Source organism: Patiria miniata, unplaced genomic scaffold (assembly GCF_015706575.1).
Source record: "Patiria miniata isolate m_02_andy unplaced genomic scaffold, ASM1570657v1 HiC_scaffold_16, whole genome shotgun sequence".
NCBI lineage: Eukaryota > Metazoa > Echinodermata > Asteroidea > Valvatida > Asterinidae > Patiria > Patiria miniata.
The window spans coordinates 10602410-10623441 of record NW_024037054.1 but is presented as its reverse complement, the minus strand read 5'-3'; the positions used below and the strand labels follow the sequence as shown (position 1 = coordinate 10623441).

Sequence of the window (21032 nt, the reverse complement as noted above, 5' to 3'; positions counted from 1 at the left end):
GTTCATCTTCTAGCTACCTCCGATGGAATTCTTTCTTCCTTTGATCTTTTCTCACTTTCACAATCTGTACTTGTTTCTACCCTGCCTTACTCCCTTCTTGCTTTACACTCTCCTTCACACTTTTTCCCCCTCAGAACCAAGTATTTTGCACCCTTCCCTGCCTGAGATGCCCAGTTTTCCCTCCTTTTCCATGCATCCAGGCGCGGTTCTAGAGCCTATATTTTTTTTGGGCGGGGGGCGCTAGCAGGGGTGAATGCAGACATTTTTGCAGGGAGGCATGCTGAAATGTAGACCTTTTTTTTTTCTCCGGACACTTAGGCCTCTGAAAATAAATGGGGGGGGGGGGGGGGGGGCTTGTACCAAATTTTCAATCGGGAACGCTGATAAAATCCTACAATCATGGGTACTATATAACCTAATAGTGTACAAATGGCCCCTTCTCACACCTTTTTTGGAGGGCGGGGGGGGGGGGGGGGTGAGACAATGCGGATGTGCCGTCAACTTATGAAATTGGCTACTGCCATTTTTCTTAATGGAAATTGGGAGGGGGGCTAGAAAAATAGGGGGGATACAGCCCTCCCCAGGCCCCACCCCCCCAGAACCGCGCCTGCATCCAAAATCGTTTTGCTGTGAAGATTAGTTCTGCTTCGTTTGTTGGAAGATGTCAGGCCCCTATCACTTGCTTAATTAATACATTAATGTCTCTCCAACTGGTAAATAATTTGCAGCGGTTTATATTTTCTAATTTGAAATTGGTTTAACAGTTCAAAGTCCAAGCCAATATTCTTGCCTCAGGCCAAAAAGAAAAAATCTCTGGTTTCTGGTATGGAGCTTGCCCCAAAAGTGGTGTGGCGACAGGGGGGGGGGGCTATTTTTTCCCTTCAAATGTCGGCTGATATTGCAGATGATGCTTGGATCCCCTTAAAACTCTCAAAAATATCCTTCAGAGTGGAGCTTGAGGTTACCTCAGTAAGGCCATAAGGCTTGAGAATTCTGCACCCACTTACGATCTCGACCCGACACGAATGTTCTACGGGAAATTTGGATAGTCAAGAGAAAATCAGGGCAAATGGAAATGTCAGGCCATATAATATAGGTCATATGCCAAAATCTGTTTCAGGTCTAGAAGTTGAGGTTCGTCTTAACTTTTTGGTGTCAGCTTGCAATAAGTTCAACTTACTAATTCGAAAGTGCTGAATCTGAATCTGGCTGTTCACATTGGCCCAAATTGCACATTAACGTTATGACAACTTTTTTTTCTCATTATTTTGCCCATTTTTAAATTCTCTGTTTTAAGTTCAAATGCTTTCAATTTTGACACAACAGATAAAAAGGAAGTGGGCATGAATAATATAAGTCATTATTGAACGTGCGACACGGTGCTTAATGGTTTTTTTTGGGGGGGGGAGAATCTATCCTTTCAAACATGAGCATGATGAGATTTTGACGTGGCGTTGTAAGGATTTATATTAAATGTACATACCTCTGTCATCCCTTTACAACGCAAATCAATCACAAGTACATCACAAGTCATTTAGTTTCAAGTAAATAAGTGACACTTTTTTTTTTTTTCATTTCTTTACCCAGAATACATGTTTTGGGGGGAGTACAACTGGGCTTCCGGAATCCAAATCGAAAAGACACCGCGCAGTCTTGAAAAAAAGGTGTACATTACTTGGCATGTAGTACGCTCTGAATAGCCAGTCAGCGTCGCCGTTTACGTATTCCCACGGCCAGGGGTTAATAGAGGAACGCGCATGCGCCCATGGAGGCGAGGCTGATACGCAATGGCAGTGATGCATCGCGCTCGCCCTCATGTTGTATAGTTACATTGGGGATATGCAGTCCCCTTTATTTCTAATTTTTGCAAACGATGTGGTGTGCACATTGTAAAATATTAATTAACATGTTCCGAACTACTTATACCGAGAAATTATGTTGCCACTAAAAATTAAGACGAAACTGCACGTTACAGGCTTTGGCCCCACGACCTAATACAGCGACATCGACATCATGCGTGTGCTGCCAGGCTGGTCCTTAGTCTGCTCCCTTACATATTGAGCTGTCTAAAAAGCGTTTACAGGTTCTAGATACACGACCATCGCTCCCTCAGTTTGGCTTCCAGACGCACAATTACAAAATTACAACACCGTCTGCAAATGGCGCCCGACTAGATTTGGTGCAAAATATATGGGAGCCCAGAGAGGCCGCATGAAGCTTATACCCGATTGTAACCCATCTACAAAACATTAAAATTGTGCAGCAGCAGGATACAAGTCAAACCAGTGATTTTGGAGGTTTTGAGACATCAACTTACATTTTAATTTTGCCAATGTGCATGGCTACGGCGATGCGCACACAGGGGCCTTAGGTATTGTATCTGGAAGACCCAATGTGTATGTAATATCAACCTTTTTCAACCCAACTTTTCTCTGTACCTACAGAAAAAAGGAGTGCATTGCTTTGTCATTCATGCTGTCAAAAAACTAAACAAATCAAAAATGGTCAATAACATCTAGTTAATAACATCTTGACTACAACACTTGGAACAAGTGCTATAACATTTTTCACTTCAAACTTTTCTACAATTAATATAATTGGCTCTCGACCAAGATCCAAGGTAATTTACAAATTGTCCAATAATAATTTCTGTGAAATAACAGGTTATTTGGACCTGCACTGATATTTTGCGCAAGGGACTTAAAACGTTAGGCTCCATTTTCAATTTTAAGTAGAGTTGCTCTGCATAATAGTCATCAAAGAGGAAGAGGGTACATGAAGTTCATTCTGCCAAGTTTTGATGGTTCAGCCAAAAATTTAAAATAAAACAGGGAGTCAAGATGCCGTATCATGTTTTTACCAATATGTGAACATAAATGAAGAGACTTATAATAATTAAGGTAAAAAAAACCTATTTTGCCGTTTATCATTGCCTTCAATGAGCCGTTTTATAGTCATTTGCTACCAAAAATGTATGTGTGCATGAAAAACTATTGGTGCCTTCCATCCTTAAAAACAAAATTTGAAAAAAAACCAAGACAAAAACCTATTAATGTTTTCGTTTTTAACACAAAAAGGAGAAATTGAGCTATCCCACTTGCATTTGCATACTGTACTATTAGGGAAGTGTTTAATTTGGTACTTCTGATCTAGGGAATCAGATACAGGAATTTAAATAAGGTTCAGATGTGATTCACAACAATTTCTGCAAAAAAAATGTGTTTGTGCTATGATCAATGCTAAGCAGTGAACAAAGTTAGTGAGACAAACTTATTGATGGTAGTGCACCGTCCTTTCATTCAAAGAAGATTTTTGTCATGTATCTTGCCATGTACCCACTAAGAACAAAAATGTAAAATCCCAGCTCAAAAAGTACAAGTTGTTATAACTCCTAAAAGTGCACAGATTTATTTCTGAAATGAATTGACTTCTCTTTGTTTTCCATGGTTCATCACAAACACAAGACATTGTAGCATCAGGACAAGTGACATGTACATTACAGTACTATATTTTAACTAGATCAGAGAAATGCCCCAATGCCATTTGCAAATAATCTTATTGTATGACATCTAATGAAAAAATGACATGCTTTTTATCTGATGCTTAAGAACAATGACGAAAAAATGAGACAACCAACTAAAACATAGACTACAACATTCTTTTTCTTGGTTTTGCTTTTTTATTATTAACTACAATGTAATTAACATCCACACTGTGTGAGACTGTTCCAATGCAAAAAGTAGAGGTCTGAGATCCCTGTGCAAGCAGCAAAGCACCGTCTGTGCAAGCACACTCTGTGCATTGACCTCACATCACAAAATCTAAACACAATCACAGCAGTGTAGCCCCATATGTACATGTATGCTCAATTTGTATGAATTGAAACAGAAGATCAACTATCTACTACTCAAAAATTCTTTTAACAAAATTAGTGAACGCTTACCAAGCTAAATGCCGAAAAATCAAAGTTCCATAGTACTTTATCGAATCAGTTAAATCTGTTGGATTTTTACATTCGGTTGGGTGGCAAGAAAAACTTTGAAGGTAAGACTTAAAGTAGAAAGGTATTGTTGAATTAATTGACTCCCAATGGCTTGAACATGTATGTATGAAAACATGAGCATTCCTACAGAATCTTCTGGCCTTGAATACAAGCATGTGCTAAACATTCCTTGTTTACTAAACAACTGTCAAATAAAGCACTCTATGGAATAAGAGTAACTTGAAGCAGGACATTACTAGGATATATGTAGGATAGATAAAGTGGTCTGATAGCAACTAGTTAGAGTGAGTGACCATCACGTTCATTTTGGACTGGACCTGTGCAAGGTTTGATGGGTCAGTGTAAGTATTTCCCATTCTCTGATCCACCATCTGTAGCGTGACGTCTGAAGAATACACTGCAAATGTACAAAGAAAACCTCCAGAGCAAAGATGCAATTTCCCCATAACTTGTTTCAACAAGAGCTTGTGTTGCTCTAGGATCTTTAAATATTAATAGGTACAATATAACAGTGCACACAATTATGCCTTGAAAATGTTATTTTTGTCTAATTATCAAACAGTGGATTTCAACATTTTGAGGCATTATATTGCTAGTCTGAATTCCAGTTATATGTTGTTTTTTCAAAACATTACTACAACCTCAGTGTTGTTGGACCTGATTTCCGAACATTATCAGTCCCGTGTTGACAGCTAGCTGTTGCTCTTATTTCAATGGCTTTATTCACTGCTGGAACTACCTATAGTTAAGGCAAAAATTGCTGATTTGGAAGTGCCTTACTCTTCTCCTTTTCCTAATCAGTCAAGCCTATTAAAACCATGTAGAGTAACGCTTGTCATCACAGCCAAGTTGACAATAGTTTTACAAGTATGTTTGTATGGTCTCACAATAAACAAAAGTTTTACACTTGTTATGGAACTGCAGTGAAACAAAGAATTTAGAGGTAACAAAAGCATTCAGTCTTGAAGCAGTCAGATCATGAAACACCTGTATACATCTGTTCTGTGGTATGCTGTAAACTTGCTGACTGGTGTCTGGGAACCAGATCATCACATATAATCCATGCACTACAGGGATTTGGAGGTGTGGCCTACAGAGATACAGCAAACTAAAAACAACATATTGCCATCAGCCGCCTACCTCTGATTAAGGGTACTAGTATTGTGAAAACAGACTTAAAACACTCTTCTAGAACAGCAGAACTGTTCAGTCGGGAAATAGCTGTGATGCCATGATGAATTTCCTTTAGCAGTTTTAAAGTTTTGCCAGGGCAAGTTGGATATTGTTAAAAATTATCAGTTTTCAGTTATGTAAATCACTACGGATTGCTGGTCTATAGAAAGCACTACATGTAAACAAACACTTACATCACTGAGATCAGGCCAGTGGTCCAGTGGGAATTTTTAGACCTGAAGTGTGTCAATATGCAAAAAAGAGTTTTCACTAAAAAAAATTAAAGAAGAATAAACAATTCCTTAAAAGATCCGATGTCGTCAGTTCATTTTGCACAAAGGCACTCATCTGACAATAGATGAGTCCTACCGGTATATGGGGATAGATGTCCTATATTTGGCAAATAGAATGACTTGAATTGAACCAATACATGAACCAGGCTCGATGGGCTGGACAGTCAATGGCTTCACTTAGATTTTCTTTTGGAAGTGATTGAATCCTGCTACACATATTTAAAGTCAATAAAACATTTTACATTGCGTCGCAAGATATTTAGCATGTTTTGTGCTTAAAATGGAGGTATTTTATTCAATCAAGATAAAGTATTTTCTTCTTGAAAGTGGTGCATGTTTCCTTTGTGGAGATAAAATGGTTTGTACTTTACATTTTGTAGAAAAGTGATTGGGGTTAGCAAGTTACCTATGTACACGCACTTCATTTCATTTCAGATGGCAGAAATGATGCGTGTAGCTGCCATGTAGTCTCACTGGCCTTAGCTGAATCTACTGTATAACTTAGTATACGAAGCTTCTGCAGTACATGTTGTTGGGCACTGCAATTTTGTCATTTGCAAATGTTTTAGCCCACTCCTAATACTCTCTGCAACTCTTAAAAATGCACTCACTTCTAGTATTTCAGCCAGATTAATGTAAATTACCATTAAAATTCCGAGTAATCTCAACATGGCATTATTGTCCAGTTTCCTGAAATTAAACAGCGCACGAAACAGAGATATCACAGGATGCTTAAATTATGCAGATTTTTTTTCCCAGAGATTGGGGCTTCAAAAGACACAATCCGACTGGATTAAAGACAGCTGAGTGATTGGGGGGGGGGGGGGGGGTAGGGGGAATATGATTCGTGCCGAACACCAAGGTATTACAATCATATTTAAAAAAAGTCGGTTCAAAATGCCTGTAATGATTTGGGGTGTGAGAATTTATTTATTACAGTACGTGCAAAATATGGCTTAACCCTAAAAGGGCGGCGCTATTTCGATCATCTCTCACCCGGGGGATGGATCTCGGCCATCGAGAGACAAAAAATTATGAAACTCGGTACACGCATAGAACAACTATTCATGAATATACCCAAGAAATTTCATGACTATACATGTAGGTCAAAGGGTTTTGGAATTATGGCTAATTAATTATTCATATGCATGAATGGTAAATCTGCTCTGTGTACACAACATATATGAGGAAATTCAGTTTTCATGGCGCGTGGCGCCGGAACCTTTTTCGCTGCGCGGCAACCCATTGTCCGATATTTATGTTTTTAGCATCAAAAGATGCGCAAGTCTCGAGGCTTAAAAGTCAGAACAGCTCAGGTCGCGGGAAAAAAATTATTTTAAGCTATCGCGAAAAAAGTTGATGGGGGGGGCGGATTCCCCCCCCCCCCTCCCCTGCCCCTTTAGGGTTAAGTTGTGTCAAAATCTTTGAACTATGAGACTCCAGAAACCAAGTGATCCATCCAATCTTAATGTGGTCTCTGCTTTCCTGATTTCTAGCAACAGTGGAAATAACAACATCACTGTATTTTTGTAGGGTCTCCATGACACTGCTTACAAGTTATGCAATCTAACTGGCAAACGTGACGAATGCAACGTACATGATTCTTCCTACTGATAACCAATTTTCATTAACACATGTGCAATATGTGTATAATAACAGCAAACATCTCTAGTCTAATAACATTACATCTTAAGAAAAAGAGGCACTAATAACTACTTGTATGTACATCACTAGAATCACTACAGTGACTTACAATCTCAAATAATCAGCTTAAAAGCAACTGGTTTAAGAAAACAAATATCAATATCTAAAGACTACTCTCTATCTGAACTTCAATGTAAGCTGCTTTTAAATATCCACCTTGGACTTGTTTTTAAAAATATCTAACCTACATAGCAAATAAATCTTAGAAATTCTAAAAAGTTTTAAATCATGCTAAGCTACACATATTTAAAGTCAATAAAACATTTTACATGCGAACTTCCAAAAAAAGATACAGAAAGTGTCATTCCAAATCATTCTTATCCGAACGCACAATGTACATTACCTAGATTTTCTTCTTCCTGTTTTTCTCACATTCCAACTTTTGTACCAACTAAAAAATGACTCTAGCAAAGATTATACGATTAATACTTGATAAAAACATAAACATTAAACATTGTAGTAAACAAGAAATCCAGCTACATATCATTGGGTTTGTTTTCTTCAATAAACTCTGTTTTGAGATCAAAGCGATTAAAGATTTGTCATTGTATACACATGCTTAAATTGCATGTTAACTAACACCTTCTTCAATATGTTTTTTAATGAAGCTAACTTAACAAGAGAAAACAGCTACATTCATGCCAATCAATCAATATCATGGGTTGAACGTGACACTAACAAACACATGTATCACTAATACATACTTTACAACAAACCAGAATGCACAAGACTAGTAGCGACGGGGACGCTTGGCCATGTATTCCTCATGACGATCACGACGATCCATATCACGGCGATCCATGGATGGTGGAGGCCTGGTTCGTATCTCTTCTAAGGGGCGCGGTCCTCCAGTAGATCCCCCACCATAAGAGCCACCACCCTGTTGAGGGCCTCCCATTCCACCTGGCCCTGCTTGACCACGCCCTCCCATATTTTGAGGTGGTTGGTCAAAACGTGATGGCCGCTGTAGTGCGGTACATGCCATTCCACAGTCAGTGACATACATGTATTAATGTACATGGTAAATTGTGCCACAATTGCACAGTTGTTAATTGTGATGTAGTACACATCATTGACGAAATCAACACAAGGGATTCCATGTTTGTATTAAATATGGGATTTGAATAATGGACAGGATCAGGAGTCATGAAGATGAAGAATAATCCGGCACATGGTAACGGCAACATCGGAGATTAAGTTGATTTCCATCATGCAAGGAGCCACAAATACCCAAAGGAGAGGAGAAATATCAGACATGGTGAAAATAATTGCTGGTTAATGGCCTACAAATATTTCACATTATAAACCTTATAATTCAAAATCTTACATCAGTAAGATTATGTAAGGCCATTGCAGATAATAAAAGATGAATTGTTTCCAGATAATTCATCAAAGAACAAGAAAAAACTCTATCAAAATGAGGTGAACAACAAACAACTATGAAATTAAATGACCTGTCATCTGTCATCAAAACCACAGGACACTGTTTTGGTGGGTTTTTTAGAGACTCATCATAAACCAAAAAATCCATGATACAATTAAATGGTTATTAGATTACATCCAAGAGAACCATTTTTTTCATGTTTTTATCAAACTGTAATTTCCATTAACTGTAAGACAATCACTGTTTTATAAAAAAAAAACTATTTGTGTCATGTACAAACATAGACATCTCCACATGTACATGTTTTATACATGTACATATAGTACACATGTAAGAAAGGCCTATCGGTACGTGTAATTAACAATCATCAGGTTCAGATTTGTTAAATATTGCAAAGGAATGATAAATTCTCTGAACATGCAAAGAGTGTACCAGTCTCTTTAAGTGAATAGACTACAAGTGGGTAAGAGTGTAAACAGAATTACTAGATTCATGGTTGTCAATAGGGCACAATTAACTTCTTGAAAGGGTTAACCACACATGCTCTGAGATTTCTGGAGACGGCTGAAGGTGTTATTATGGTGTGTTAAACCTAATGATTGGGGGAGACACTGCCTAAATATTTGGATTAATAATTCTGGCAGTTTCCAGTACTACATGCATTGTCCAGTCAAATGAATGTAGTCAACAAATAGTGGAATGTCATACATTAAAACTAAATGATAGGCCAACTGATGACTTTCAACAGTCAAAGATTAAGTAAAATCTATTGAAAATATCAATGGACATACATCAAAGGTAGCCCAGCTACATGTACGTAGAAACACTTCAAAACCTACATGTACATGTATGGTCTTACTGTTCATTCAATATTTTGTATGCAACAGTTTGTAAAACACTGTAACCAACAATGATGGAGCCACAGTGGCTAGAGGTCAACTTTATGCTAAAAAGAAAAACATAAAACAGAAAGGCATGCACATTCTGAATTCAGTCTGGGGAATGAAAACTGTTAGCCTCATATACAAAAGTAACGTGGATACAGCTTTAAATGGCAAACATTGCAGAGCTGGCTGAAAAACATTTCTGACAAACTACATGTACAGTAAACTCCGGCTAAACCGACATCTTATAAACCGTCCTATCGCTTAAATCGGCCGTCTGACGAAGTCCCGATTGTCTCTAATGCATTTCCATTGACATTTTCATTTTAAAGTCGGCCTTTGTAAGCCGCCATTCCCCTATGTCGGCGTGTTACTTTCAGTCCCGGTTCCTCAAAACCACACAAATTCCTCTGTATACACGTAAGTCAGCATCGTGCTCTGTGGTTTGTAAGAAGTGTCAAGTGAAAAGTCCCACACACTGCTTTATCAATGACACAGCCCGTGATTGATACATCTGTTTATCAATGGCACGGCCCGTGATTGATGCATCGGCCAGCACGTGCACGTGTACACTGTTTCATGCACAGTCTGTACATTGTGTGCATCGTTTGCTTACACGTGCGCGATCAAAAAAGGGTTTTCCTGATAGCACATCAATACCAGTACCCCCTCTCGACTGCACGCATGCGCTCTGTTCATTTTGGGGGTCCCCTTATTGTACCAGTACCATGCACACATTTAATTCGTGACTGTACACGTACGTATGTGCACAATGTACACTACATGTACATGGACGTACAGTATATGCAAGCAATCTGTATATTGTACCACTGTTAACGCTAGCCGGCCGCGCCGTCCTTGCTTCGTACGTACGTACACATACATGCATGACTTTCTGTGATCAAAACCACAGCCTGTATATTTGCAGGACATATTTGCTGGAATCAACCATGGATGTAGAAATAAACCAGGGTTAATCAAAGCCTTTGAATTTCAGCCATGAATCTTGTTTGCATGATCCAGATACAGAGGCGCATAGGCCATTAATTCAATCTATTTTTTCACTCCGTGATTCAATTTGTGTATTTGTGTAAATCGGCAAAATGACGACTTGCAGCAGAAGCCGACATTCGCGTAAGTCGTCACAAATTCTCTGGTCCCGAGAGTGCTGTCTTAGCCGGAGTTTACTGTAGTAGCAGGATTCTCCCCATATACTAATATACATATTGCCCCTATACACCAGAACTTCTGACTCATACCGGTACCATGCAGATCACAATATTCATTCCCTGACACACAACAGCATATACCTCATCTAGGTACTCTGAGACATGGTGAAAAAAAAGCTTTTGGTGCTGGCATATATTTTCTTGTGCATAAAATCCTGAAATCAACTGGGTAAGAGGGTTTAAAGTAAATTCTTACCATGCACTTGAAAATGCAATGCAGAAGGTGTCACGTGAAAGAGGATTGTAATTATGCCAATGCAGAAATGCGTGTCACAAACCCCCTCATACATTTAAGCATTGATCTTTTTGCTATTACATGTACAATATTGGTTAAATTAATAGGGTGGTGGATCAGTTTTCCTGGATACAAAACTGAATATACCTGTTGCAGTGCATGTAACACTGGCTCCCATATTTAACATACATGTTGCTCTCCGATGACAGCATTTAAATGAATTTCTGTCCCACATTCAGGGTCATTGAAAATGACAGAAAACTAACCAAAGACTTGCTTTTTCTTTAAGCTGGCACAGCCACTCAAGACTGACAGCAGGTCATGCATTTTCATGTCAGAGCAGCAAGAACAAGATTGGAAGTATGTGTTTAGCTCTTCCTACAGCTATGCTGCATTGTGCGTAACGGGATTGGGACTGTAATGTCATGAATGTTACCCATGTCCAATGGCATGACATCTGGTAGGCGAAGTCATGTGGAGATCAGAGCATCCACTCCATGATCAGAGGGACGCACATGGGGCTCAGTAATGCATAACCTAGTCCGATGGTCCAGAGAGAATCACTTTTTTTGTTTTAATAAACAATAAAAAGATGAGAAAACCCACCCTCCCATACTACTCATTAATTAAAGGCTCATAATTAACATTTTGCCAATAGCCTACACTTTTCATTTTCACAGATTATAAAAGCAATATTACTTTCTATTTGAAATTTCTTGTTTATTCTTTCATGTAAACACATCGCATCAGTACTTTTTTGACTGCAAGTATAATTCCTTAAGATCTGAAAAATATTCTAGAAGCGAATCCTTGGCTAATATAATATATATACATAATTACATTTCAGGGGTACAATTTGCTATATGGCTGACAAAAAAAGAGGACTAAGAAGGTTAACACAGACCAGAGGAATTGAGAAATGAGTGCATCAACTGCTCATTGACTGCTTAATGTAGGGCATTTCCTGATCAGGGGATGACGAGGGAACAACAAGTCTGGTGGACTTCACAATAGCCTTTGATCTTGTAGACGATTTCAAACGATGGTCAGCATGACAAATGTAGGAGTATGCAGATGATAACAGTGTTCATGCCAGGCCATTGATCGTAGCAGCCTGTCACACTCATGGCTGATTTCCCTGCGTGGGCTAAAAAGTGGCTATTGTGTCCGTATGAAAAAAACTTGTCCAATATCACATCAACTTCTATGTAAATCATGTTACTGATCACAGCCACTTGTGTTCCGCCCCCCCCCCCCTCCTTTTTTTAAAACCATAATCCTGCCCATTACGCTCACCAAAAAAAACCTTGCGAGAACAAAACATGTAGTAGACAAATAAGTGTGGGCAGGTCTTGTGTAGGAGTTCCAAATTTTAAATCAAGAACACTGATACTGCCAAAGGCACTCAGATTTATTATGGAAGTACGAAGACAACTGGACTTCAGCAGAAAACCACAAGTGGTACGGTACTGATGTTGTATTCTGCATGCAGGTCACCTACACACTTTTACAGTATCCATACATTGACACATCCAATCCCCTTCAATCTACAGCATTATTCCTACACCTTTCCAATGTCACAGACCCAAAGAAAATAGTTGTGCAAATGGCTTTCATTCATGGATTACCCAATTTCCAGTTCTGTACATTACAATTCTGAACTGGTGCTGTGAAACAAATTTTGTCTTAGAAAAGAGCATGTAATCTGCCATAAACACTGCAGTTTTAAATCAACAGTTCTTGTCCCTCATAATATGGAGAGGGATACCCTATACGTCAAAATATTTCAGGTGATAGCTTTTAAGAGTTCTGTAAATTGGGCTCATATTGTTACAACTGACAAGCTGTGGTAGTTTTGTTAACTGAGGGTACCATGCCTTGACCGACATTGATAGATACATGTATGGTGGGTCAGAGCTGATGAGTGCCTGTCAATGCACAATGAATGCACAAAAGGTTCACTCCTCCATATCCCAGTAAAGCAAAGGCATTGCCCTCTAAGATGGCTGCTACACAAGTTGTAGCAGTATTCAAGGTCACCCTATCTATCGACCCCTTCACCTGGTTTTGACAGTTATGTGGTTTAATCCATAGGGGTTTCGGCAGTTGGTGACCAGCCTTTACATATGCTATGAGAGAGGAAGTGGGTAGTTATTTCCTGACGGTTTGTGACAGTTCTATCAGTAGGAAAGTTAATCATTTGATTGAAAGTTAACTTTTGAATTTAAATGCTTCACAACTGAGGGAAAAAAATGTTGACGTGTAACACCATGCCAGGATTTAAACCACATGATGAGTTATTGGGATCCAGCGTAATCACAGTGTAAAGCATGAAGAAAATATCAGGGTTTACACCATCAGTTCACACAGAAAATGTGTACAGTAAAAACTAAGTACTTACCGATGGAATAGGTTGTCCTTGTCCTTGTCCTTGTCCAATCCGGCCTCCATTTGCATTGCCTCCAGCAAGTCCTTGCAGAGACTGTAGGGCCTGAATGTTGGGATTACCTAGAAGTCCTTGGTTTCCTGGCCCACCCATACCAGCTTGATTCATCTGTCCCTGATGACTGCTATTACCACGCATCTGCATGCCCTAGTGCAAGACAAGAAAAAAGCAGAATGAAACACTGAGGAAGGGCTGGCATTTTCTCAAATCTCAAATCTGACTCTAAAGGGCATTTGAGGAATACATGTGTGATATCACATACTTATCACATACTTATGCGCAAGTATACACAATAGAAGTCTGCAACAGCAAATGTCTTCATCTACAGTTACATTTGAAAAGTGGTAGTGATCAATTCATTTATATGCAAATAAGCAATGTTCACTATTAATAAAAACTTCTGCAAAGATGAAATTCTATATCCTACTTTGAGCAATCTTGAACTTTTCAGGAATAATAATCAGAATCAATCAATGATTAACGATCATGATATTTCCTACTTATTACCACCGCTGACTTTTCAAACAATTTTAGTTAACTGCAGTTGCTAGTCTGAAGCATATGCCATTTGATGTAAGATGCCAACTAGAAACCAAATATTGGGTATGAAAGCATTTAAAGCTACAGTCCATCATTTGCAGCTATCAAAAAAGTAACTGACGTAATTATTGTTGAAAAACATACTTGGTTAAAAGATAGCAAGGGGACAAAACTCTCTGTGAAATTATCCTTTCTGGCAAGCTGTCATTTGAAGAAATCAGCGAAAGAAGGCCTTTCCAACGGTGCGTATTAAGACGCACCGTTGGAAATTTCCGTTTGTTCGGTTTTTTTTATACGACGCACACCTGCGCGAGCCCTGTAGCTGCATTTGGCTCAGTAAGAACGTGTCTCGGACGCTGAATTCAGGCCCAATTCAAAACATGATTCAGCAACTTTTGATGTGAAATCGAGATCCTAGAGAGTTGTTTTTCTCGAAAAATACAGCTGAAGCCGAGCTGAAACTTCATCAGCTTAGTTGTTTATCACCCTTCTTTAGATTTTGAGAACTTTTGTTGCTACAAACGAACAAAATGCACAAATTACAAATGATGGACTATATCTTTAGGCAATACACAAGAACATTAAAGGTCAGTGGCACAATCATATTGGCAAACAAAATACAAATAATTTACAGGTAAAATAGGGCATGTTGACAAGAAATGCATGGTTTCTGTCATCAAACTCCAACAACAATGTAGCCTCTGCTCACCCTCAACGCCAGAACAGCACAGAACAACGAGAGAAGAGAAATTCTAGTAACAATCTAGCAACAAATCTCCTTCAAATTGAGAAATCTGCATTCTCAGCCAAAGTACATGCTTGTCCTCAATTCCAAATATGACTGCAGTACGCACATCATAAAACACATCATAAAACAAACTGTTTTCTCGTTGAGTGCACCAAAGTGCTCTTTGATGGACAAGGCAGGTTTTTACATTCCGTTCCTTGAAAGACTAATCCAGGCAGCAGTCAAAGACTATGAAGACAGTTCAAGACATCGCAACTCCATCAATATTGTATGATTCACTGCAGAACATGACTGTGTAGAGACCAAACAGCACACCACATATCATAACAGCTGCAGTTCCTGTTTTCTTAAAATAAATCTAAAACAGAGCTGTATGGTGTCACCCTGCAATTATGTTGTGTATCGGGTCAGGTTGATCAGGCCAACCGAGCCAAAACATCAGACATGTAGATATACACCGACTCTGAAACGAAACCAATCCAACCCGACCAGACACAATCTGACTTGACAAAAATTCAAGCAAAAACTGACAGGAACCAACCCGACCTGGCTTTGGCAACTATGTCTGCTTTTGTGCCTGAATTTACCCCTGACATGTGAAAATCGTTATGTCTCTGTAAAGAATCATACCATATGGCACAGTGAAGACTCATAACGCTATCTACTGGTGGACCTACACGTTATATCTTTGGCTTGCAGGCAGTTCTTATCATTGAAATTAAAATTATTTAGGCTTGGAACACATTTAGTCAGTATGAGAAAGGTATTGGTAATAGTTTATGAAAAATCAAACCTGAATACATTGTTTATTGGGCAGCTAACTTTCACACACTCTACGTGTTTGCAGGCTGATAGCCATCACCTAATTCATTTGAGTGACTCTGAAGCACTGACCACAGAAAAGGGTTAGTTGTAATTCAGGACAAACTCAAACTGACTGATTGAATCCAAATGTTATTAAGTACCGTACATGCCTTCATCATCCTTATCAATATAAACATTTTTTTTTGATGGTCACTCCAAAGAGAGTTTTGCAAACAAAATCCTCAAGACTCAAATGTTCCAGGGGCCGATTTCACGAAACCTGTCTTATCTTGCAACTCACTTGGGACTTAAAACGAGTCCCCGCTCTGAGATAAAGCTAAGACATACCCATCTTAAGCAAGATGCATGAAACTACCAATTTGATGGCTGTTCCGTGTGTCTTTTTACCGCTTGACAAAACAGTTGTTGAAAAGAAACGTGCAAAAAACAACTTTCCGCACACGTGCAAAGAACATGAACCTTCACCAGAAAAGTTACTCTACTCAATCAATTTCACAAGTAAGGTAGTTCTACACAAGATACAATAGAGTCATTCTCGCTCTCCATTTCATTACTCTATTTTAAAAAGTCAACTAGGTGTTGACGTATTATTAATTTTAGTAAATAAGCTATTTTTTATTAATACCAACGTATTAGAAATCTTTTCAAATCTGTTTTTACAGCGGTTTTCTTCTCGAAACTCTAACCCGACACTAGTCTTTAACAGCCATGACGTCCAGTCTATAAACATATTAACACACACGCATTCATGAGATAGACAACCATGTGACCGATCTGAAGTTAAAAGGAGTAAGGACGTGTTAAGTTTGGTGAAATCAACCTAGGACGAGTTGCGAGTTACGACGACTTATCATTCTTACATTTTTCGGTAAAATGCATCTTAAGAGTTTTGTGAAATCGGACTGACAAAGTGATTGACACACAAACAGAATAAGAATTGAATTAGAAATGAGTGTAGAGAAATCAATCCAGAAACTGATAAGACAAGCACTTTGGGTGGAACAAAGGGGCATCTACATGTATCTGCATATGAAAAAAATGCTTGCAGTTAGCATAGCACGCAATAGGGACCGTGCTCGAACATATACTGGCATGCATGCAGATGTTAGCTCATAAGTAGAATTTCTTTGCAGAGGCACTTTCATAAAACAAAAAACATACAACTTAACAGATTAAAAAGCCAGAGGATAAACTTCAAAGTGCTTGCATCATTCTGCTTCAAATCCGAAAAATGTTTACAATATTCCCAATAAGCCACTGGCACTATTACATCACACTTGTCTAAATTGGTGGGAAATTTTATTTTAATCTCTAAGGATTTTTTTGCCAAATTGCGGACCACTTGGAGAATTGACACAGACTAAATGGGAAAATGCAACAGGTTAGTCTTTTTATCTGCATTCAACACCAATTTCTCAAAACTGTAATCATAAAAAATCAAAGTTAAGGAGTTCAACGCTGATAAATTTACCATTGTTGCCACATACAAAATTTGCCAAAGCACTTTTCTAAAAAATAAAAGCAAACAAAGGAAGCAAAAAAATCAAAATCAAAATAGGGCTGAACATGGATGACAATGTGACAATGAACAAACACTATGCATCAGAAAGGATGAATGTGGCAACAATGGTGACTGCATTCAGACAGCAACAGGGTGCATGACAAGTACACCTGCCTGCTGAAGCTGTGTCTTGCTATCAACGCCTTGCTGCTCTCTTGGGTTCAACTGTAGCTGCTGCTGCTGTCGGCTACCATTACCAACTTGAAGCTGCATTTTATTGAAAAAATTGATGAAAGTTACCTAGCCACATGCATGATTGTACTCAATTAAGGCCAACGATAGCTTGAAAAGAAAAATATTTTCCCCAATGTGGTTCATAGGTTCCTACAGTGCTATTAACTTGTGCATGAATGCATAACTTTACAATCAGAAATATTCCACCTGTTTACCTGTCACAAATAAAATACACATTGTGGCCATTGCGTTAAGTTTGAACAATCACAAGAGGTATAACCAAACACAAACACTTTCAAATCACATTACAACAAATGTCACTTTTGAAATGGGGTGTTCAATTCTGCTACTTTACCATGAATCCTTCATTGATAATTGGCAAAGATCCAGCTACTCAGTCATGAAATACAAACCTAACTGTAAAGTATAAAACACTGTTCTCCGACTTACATTGGCATGACGTACAGCATCTTCTGTCTGTTGGCGACGTCGCATTTCCTGCTGGGACAGAGACATGCCACTACCTTGCTGCTGACGGCGCATTATTTCTTCCTGCTGTTGTTGCTTCATCAAGGCTTCTTCTCTACGGCGTTGCTCATCTCTTTGATGCATCTGCTCTTGACGTCTAAGAGATAGATATTGAACAAATAATTGATGATAACTAACACATTTTTTCTATACAAGTCAGTTATGCATTCTTATGCTGCAATTTGACATATCACATGAACAAGAAACGCCTTTTTTTTTTAATTACTGCAAAATGGCCAAAACCATTCATTAAAAGTAACTACGTAGGTGACGAAAACTGTATATGAAGTAAAAAGCCAGGAAAAATAACAAATCACACAGGAATCAGCGGTAGACGGCTAGGAAAGTACCACTATGCCAACCTGACTGCTTAATACCATTCTGTTCATTATCTTAAAAGATAATCTTCATCGGGTGTAATTTTCCCTTCGAGACTGACCTTAGCTGCATCTCTCTTTGGGTTTCCTCATGACGATTCAATTCCTCCTGACGGCGCAACAGTTCTGAGAGAAAAAGAATATAAAATACTACCTTTAGTGGCCTTCGTGCATCACACATTGAAGAACATGATTCCCCACTAAAGTTTGCCAAAGCAACCCTTCTCTTATACAGATTAGTTGTGAACTCTGGGCTTTGAATGTGTGTGTACACCAGAGGTGAGCTTTGAGGAAAATGAAAAATCCACGAAACATTCGGATGGGAGTTAAGGGGCCGCAGCGGCCAACCCGAACATAGACCAGAGCAAGGTGATGATGAAGAACAGGCCTGTGCCATACATGCATCATCAGTTCAGTTTTTGTATGTTAAAACATGTACTTCAAGACATTAATAAGGGATATTACAGCGGTCACCCCCAAACCTGGTCATTATCACGCAGTGAAGACCGGATCCTCACACTGTTATTCCCATTATACCTTTTTAACAAAATAAAGTTAAAATTCTCCATTTTTGTGATTTTTCTTTCGGCGATATGTCCAGACTTGTTTGTGTTCATGTTCAGTGGCCATATTCTAGCTTACGCGTGGTACCCTAGCGGGCCAAGGCTGCGCTGGACGACGTCTTATTATGACACGACATCCAGGGTATGAACTTCTGCTGCCGTAGCGAAATAAATACAAAAATTGCTGAAAAATCATCCTCGCGAGATTTAATTCAGATGTTTGCTTCAAATCGCACAGTTAACATAGCTTTCAAGCTTTCATTTAATGACATCACGATGACGTCATCAAGTATCAAGATTACAAACAACCAAAGATTTCTAGATTTAATCTTTGATAATAATATAAAATCAACTTTGAGAGATCTGATTTTGCATTTTTTTGGGAGTTGATAGAATACTGATTTATCCAGAATCTACATTTTTGATATTACGAGCAAAATCACGTGACCTTCCTTCCGGTTGAAACCAGAAGTACATTGTAATTTGAAGAACAGGTCTGATTGGGTTGAAAGTAAGTATGTATCTAGACTGGGATGTGTTATAGATGAAATTGACCGGACGTCATGATGACGTCATTACGAGACATGTGACGTCATAATTCAAAGCCCTATGAAAATTTAATCACATTTTTTTATATTATAAACAGATCTACACATCCTTCCTAGATGGAACTTATACTTGAAACTTTACATGTCACATGTCACAAAAAAAGTTGCCGAAACAGCCCAGTGTTTGTCCACAAACATAAGTCTAGTTTCGCTTGTTCTTTGAAGCCGGTCTTTATCACTGTTAATACACCCCCACGTGATCTAGTCTCGACCAATCAGAGGCCATCAACTCTCCAAGGTATTTATTAATTGTTAACAAAATGTGAACGTGCCGTATCAATCTAATGTAGATTGTTTTTACAATTTGGATTACCTGCAGTGATATGGATTACCTACAGTGATGTGGATTACCGGCAGTGATATGGATTAGTTAAGGTGGTAAGAGGTATCTGATTTCATTAGAACTTATACAGTTATGAGCGAATGTAACAACTTACGCACTATCACCCAACTGGTCCGTAACTGTGAAGGTGTACCCCAATTAGTTCCTAGACTCACAACATGTAACTGTCGCAGGTGAGGTTTTTTGTGAATTCCATACTAAAGCTCATGACAAATGATTCTACATATTCCGTGAGAGGGAATTCCCACAGAATTTCTACATTTTTGATAATACTACTAAACATGCATCATTAAACAAATACAACATGGTTTATTTTGGGAAAGAAGTGTGAAATTACTGGTTCCTTGGTGTTGGCTGATTATGATAGCCTCTCTCCCTTTGTCTTAGAATAGAGTCAAATTACCCAATGCCTCAGGACCAGTCATTTCCTACTACTTCCCATCAATCATGTTGTGTTGAATACAACTGTTTTGGTCATTATACAAAAAAAATCAGCATTAATGAGACAATCTAACCTTGTCGCATCATCATGGTCTGATGTTCAACTCTTCCTATCTCCATCTCACTGTCAAGTTTCTCTCTGTTATCTTGTAACTGTCGTTCTAGGTTTTCTCGCTGAATTTTTTCTGTCTCTTCCAATGCCTTCCACCTAGATTGAAATAGATTCAAATAAACAACTAAAAGGCCAAAACAATTCTCCTCAGCATTACAGGTATACCATCAACAAATTATTTTATTCACGAGACTAAATGTACAGAGTCGTTGATGAACACAGGCTTCAAAGCATGACACAAACATTTGATTATCCCTTTTGCCCCATTCATGTGCCATTACATGTAGGTCTTTAGAGTATGCAGCACAAAAAAAACCGGTAATCATTATCTTTAGGACCCCGTTCATATAAGATTAAATGACTCACCAAAACAGCTGACTAAATAACCCTCACTTTTTACATGTGGGTCAACAAGACAGACAAAATTGCTTTTCCCTTTCCAAAAAGCACGCCATGCAGTAATTGTATATTAAATCTTCAAGTAAACTTGAATCCTCGATCCTGATTGGTCAAACCACGACAACACACAGTGCTACATTATCCTATGCATCTTGGTCCATATCGCATTCCGTGTATCGCGCTATTTCAAGATGCATCATTCCAGCTGCAGGCGTGGATAACCGCTTAAAGGTTACTATATAAAAGCATGTTCATTTCAACCTCACAGCAAGTCAAGTTTGCTTGAAGATAAACTTGTTATCCCACTGGCGCTTGTGGAACACGGAAAATGTAGTATGTCTGCAACCCACATACCACTCGGCCTTCGGCCTTGTGGCATCTGGACTGCAGACGCACTACATTATTCCATGTTCCACTCGCGCTCATCGTGGGATAACTAATATTATCTTCAAGTAAACTAGA

General features: G+C 38.7%; 1 protein-coding gene across 2 annotated transcripts in view; it reads right to left on the bottom strand.

Annotated features, from left to right (window-relative positions):
* Positions 1-3644: 3644 nt before the first annotated feature.
* Positions 3645-21032, bottom strand: part of LOC119722969 (non-POU domain-containing octamer-binding protein-like) — a 33887-nt gene continuing 16499 nt past the window's right edge. Inside the window, exons 4-9 of one of the 2 annotated variants that reach the window (XM_038193400.1) lie at positions 20134-20267; positions 18167-18230; positions 17650-17824; positions 17140-17232; positions 13307-13498; positions 3645-8137 (exon numbers count right to left, since the gene is read on the bottom strand). In XM_038193400.1, coding sequence (XP_038049328.1) covers positions 7904-8137; positions 13307-13498; positions 17140-17232; positions 17650-17824; positions 18167-18230; positions 20134-20267 — 892 coding nt within the window. In that variant the 3' untranslated portion in view covers positions 3645-7903. The remainder of the gene's footprint in view (positions 8138-13306; positions 13499-17139; positions 17233-17649; positions 17825-18166; positions 18231-20133; positions 20268-21032) is intronic. The other variant, XM_038193401.1, reaches the window with a different exon arrangement.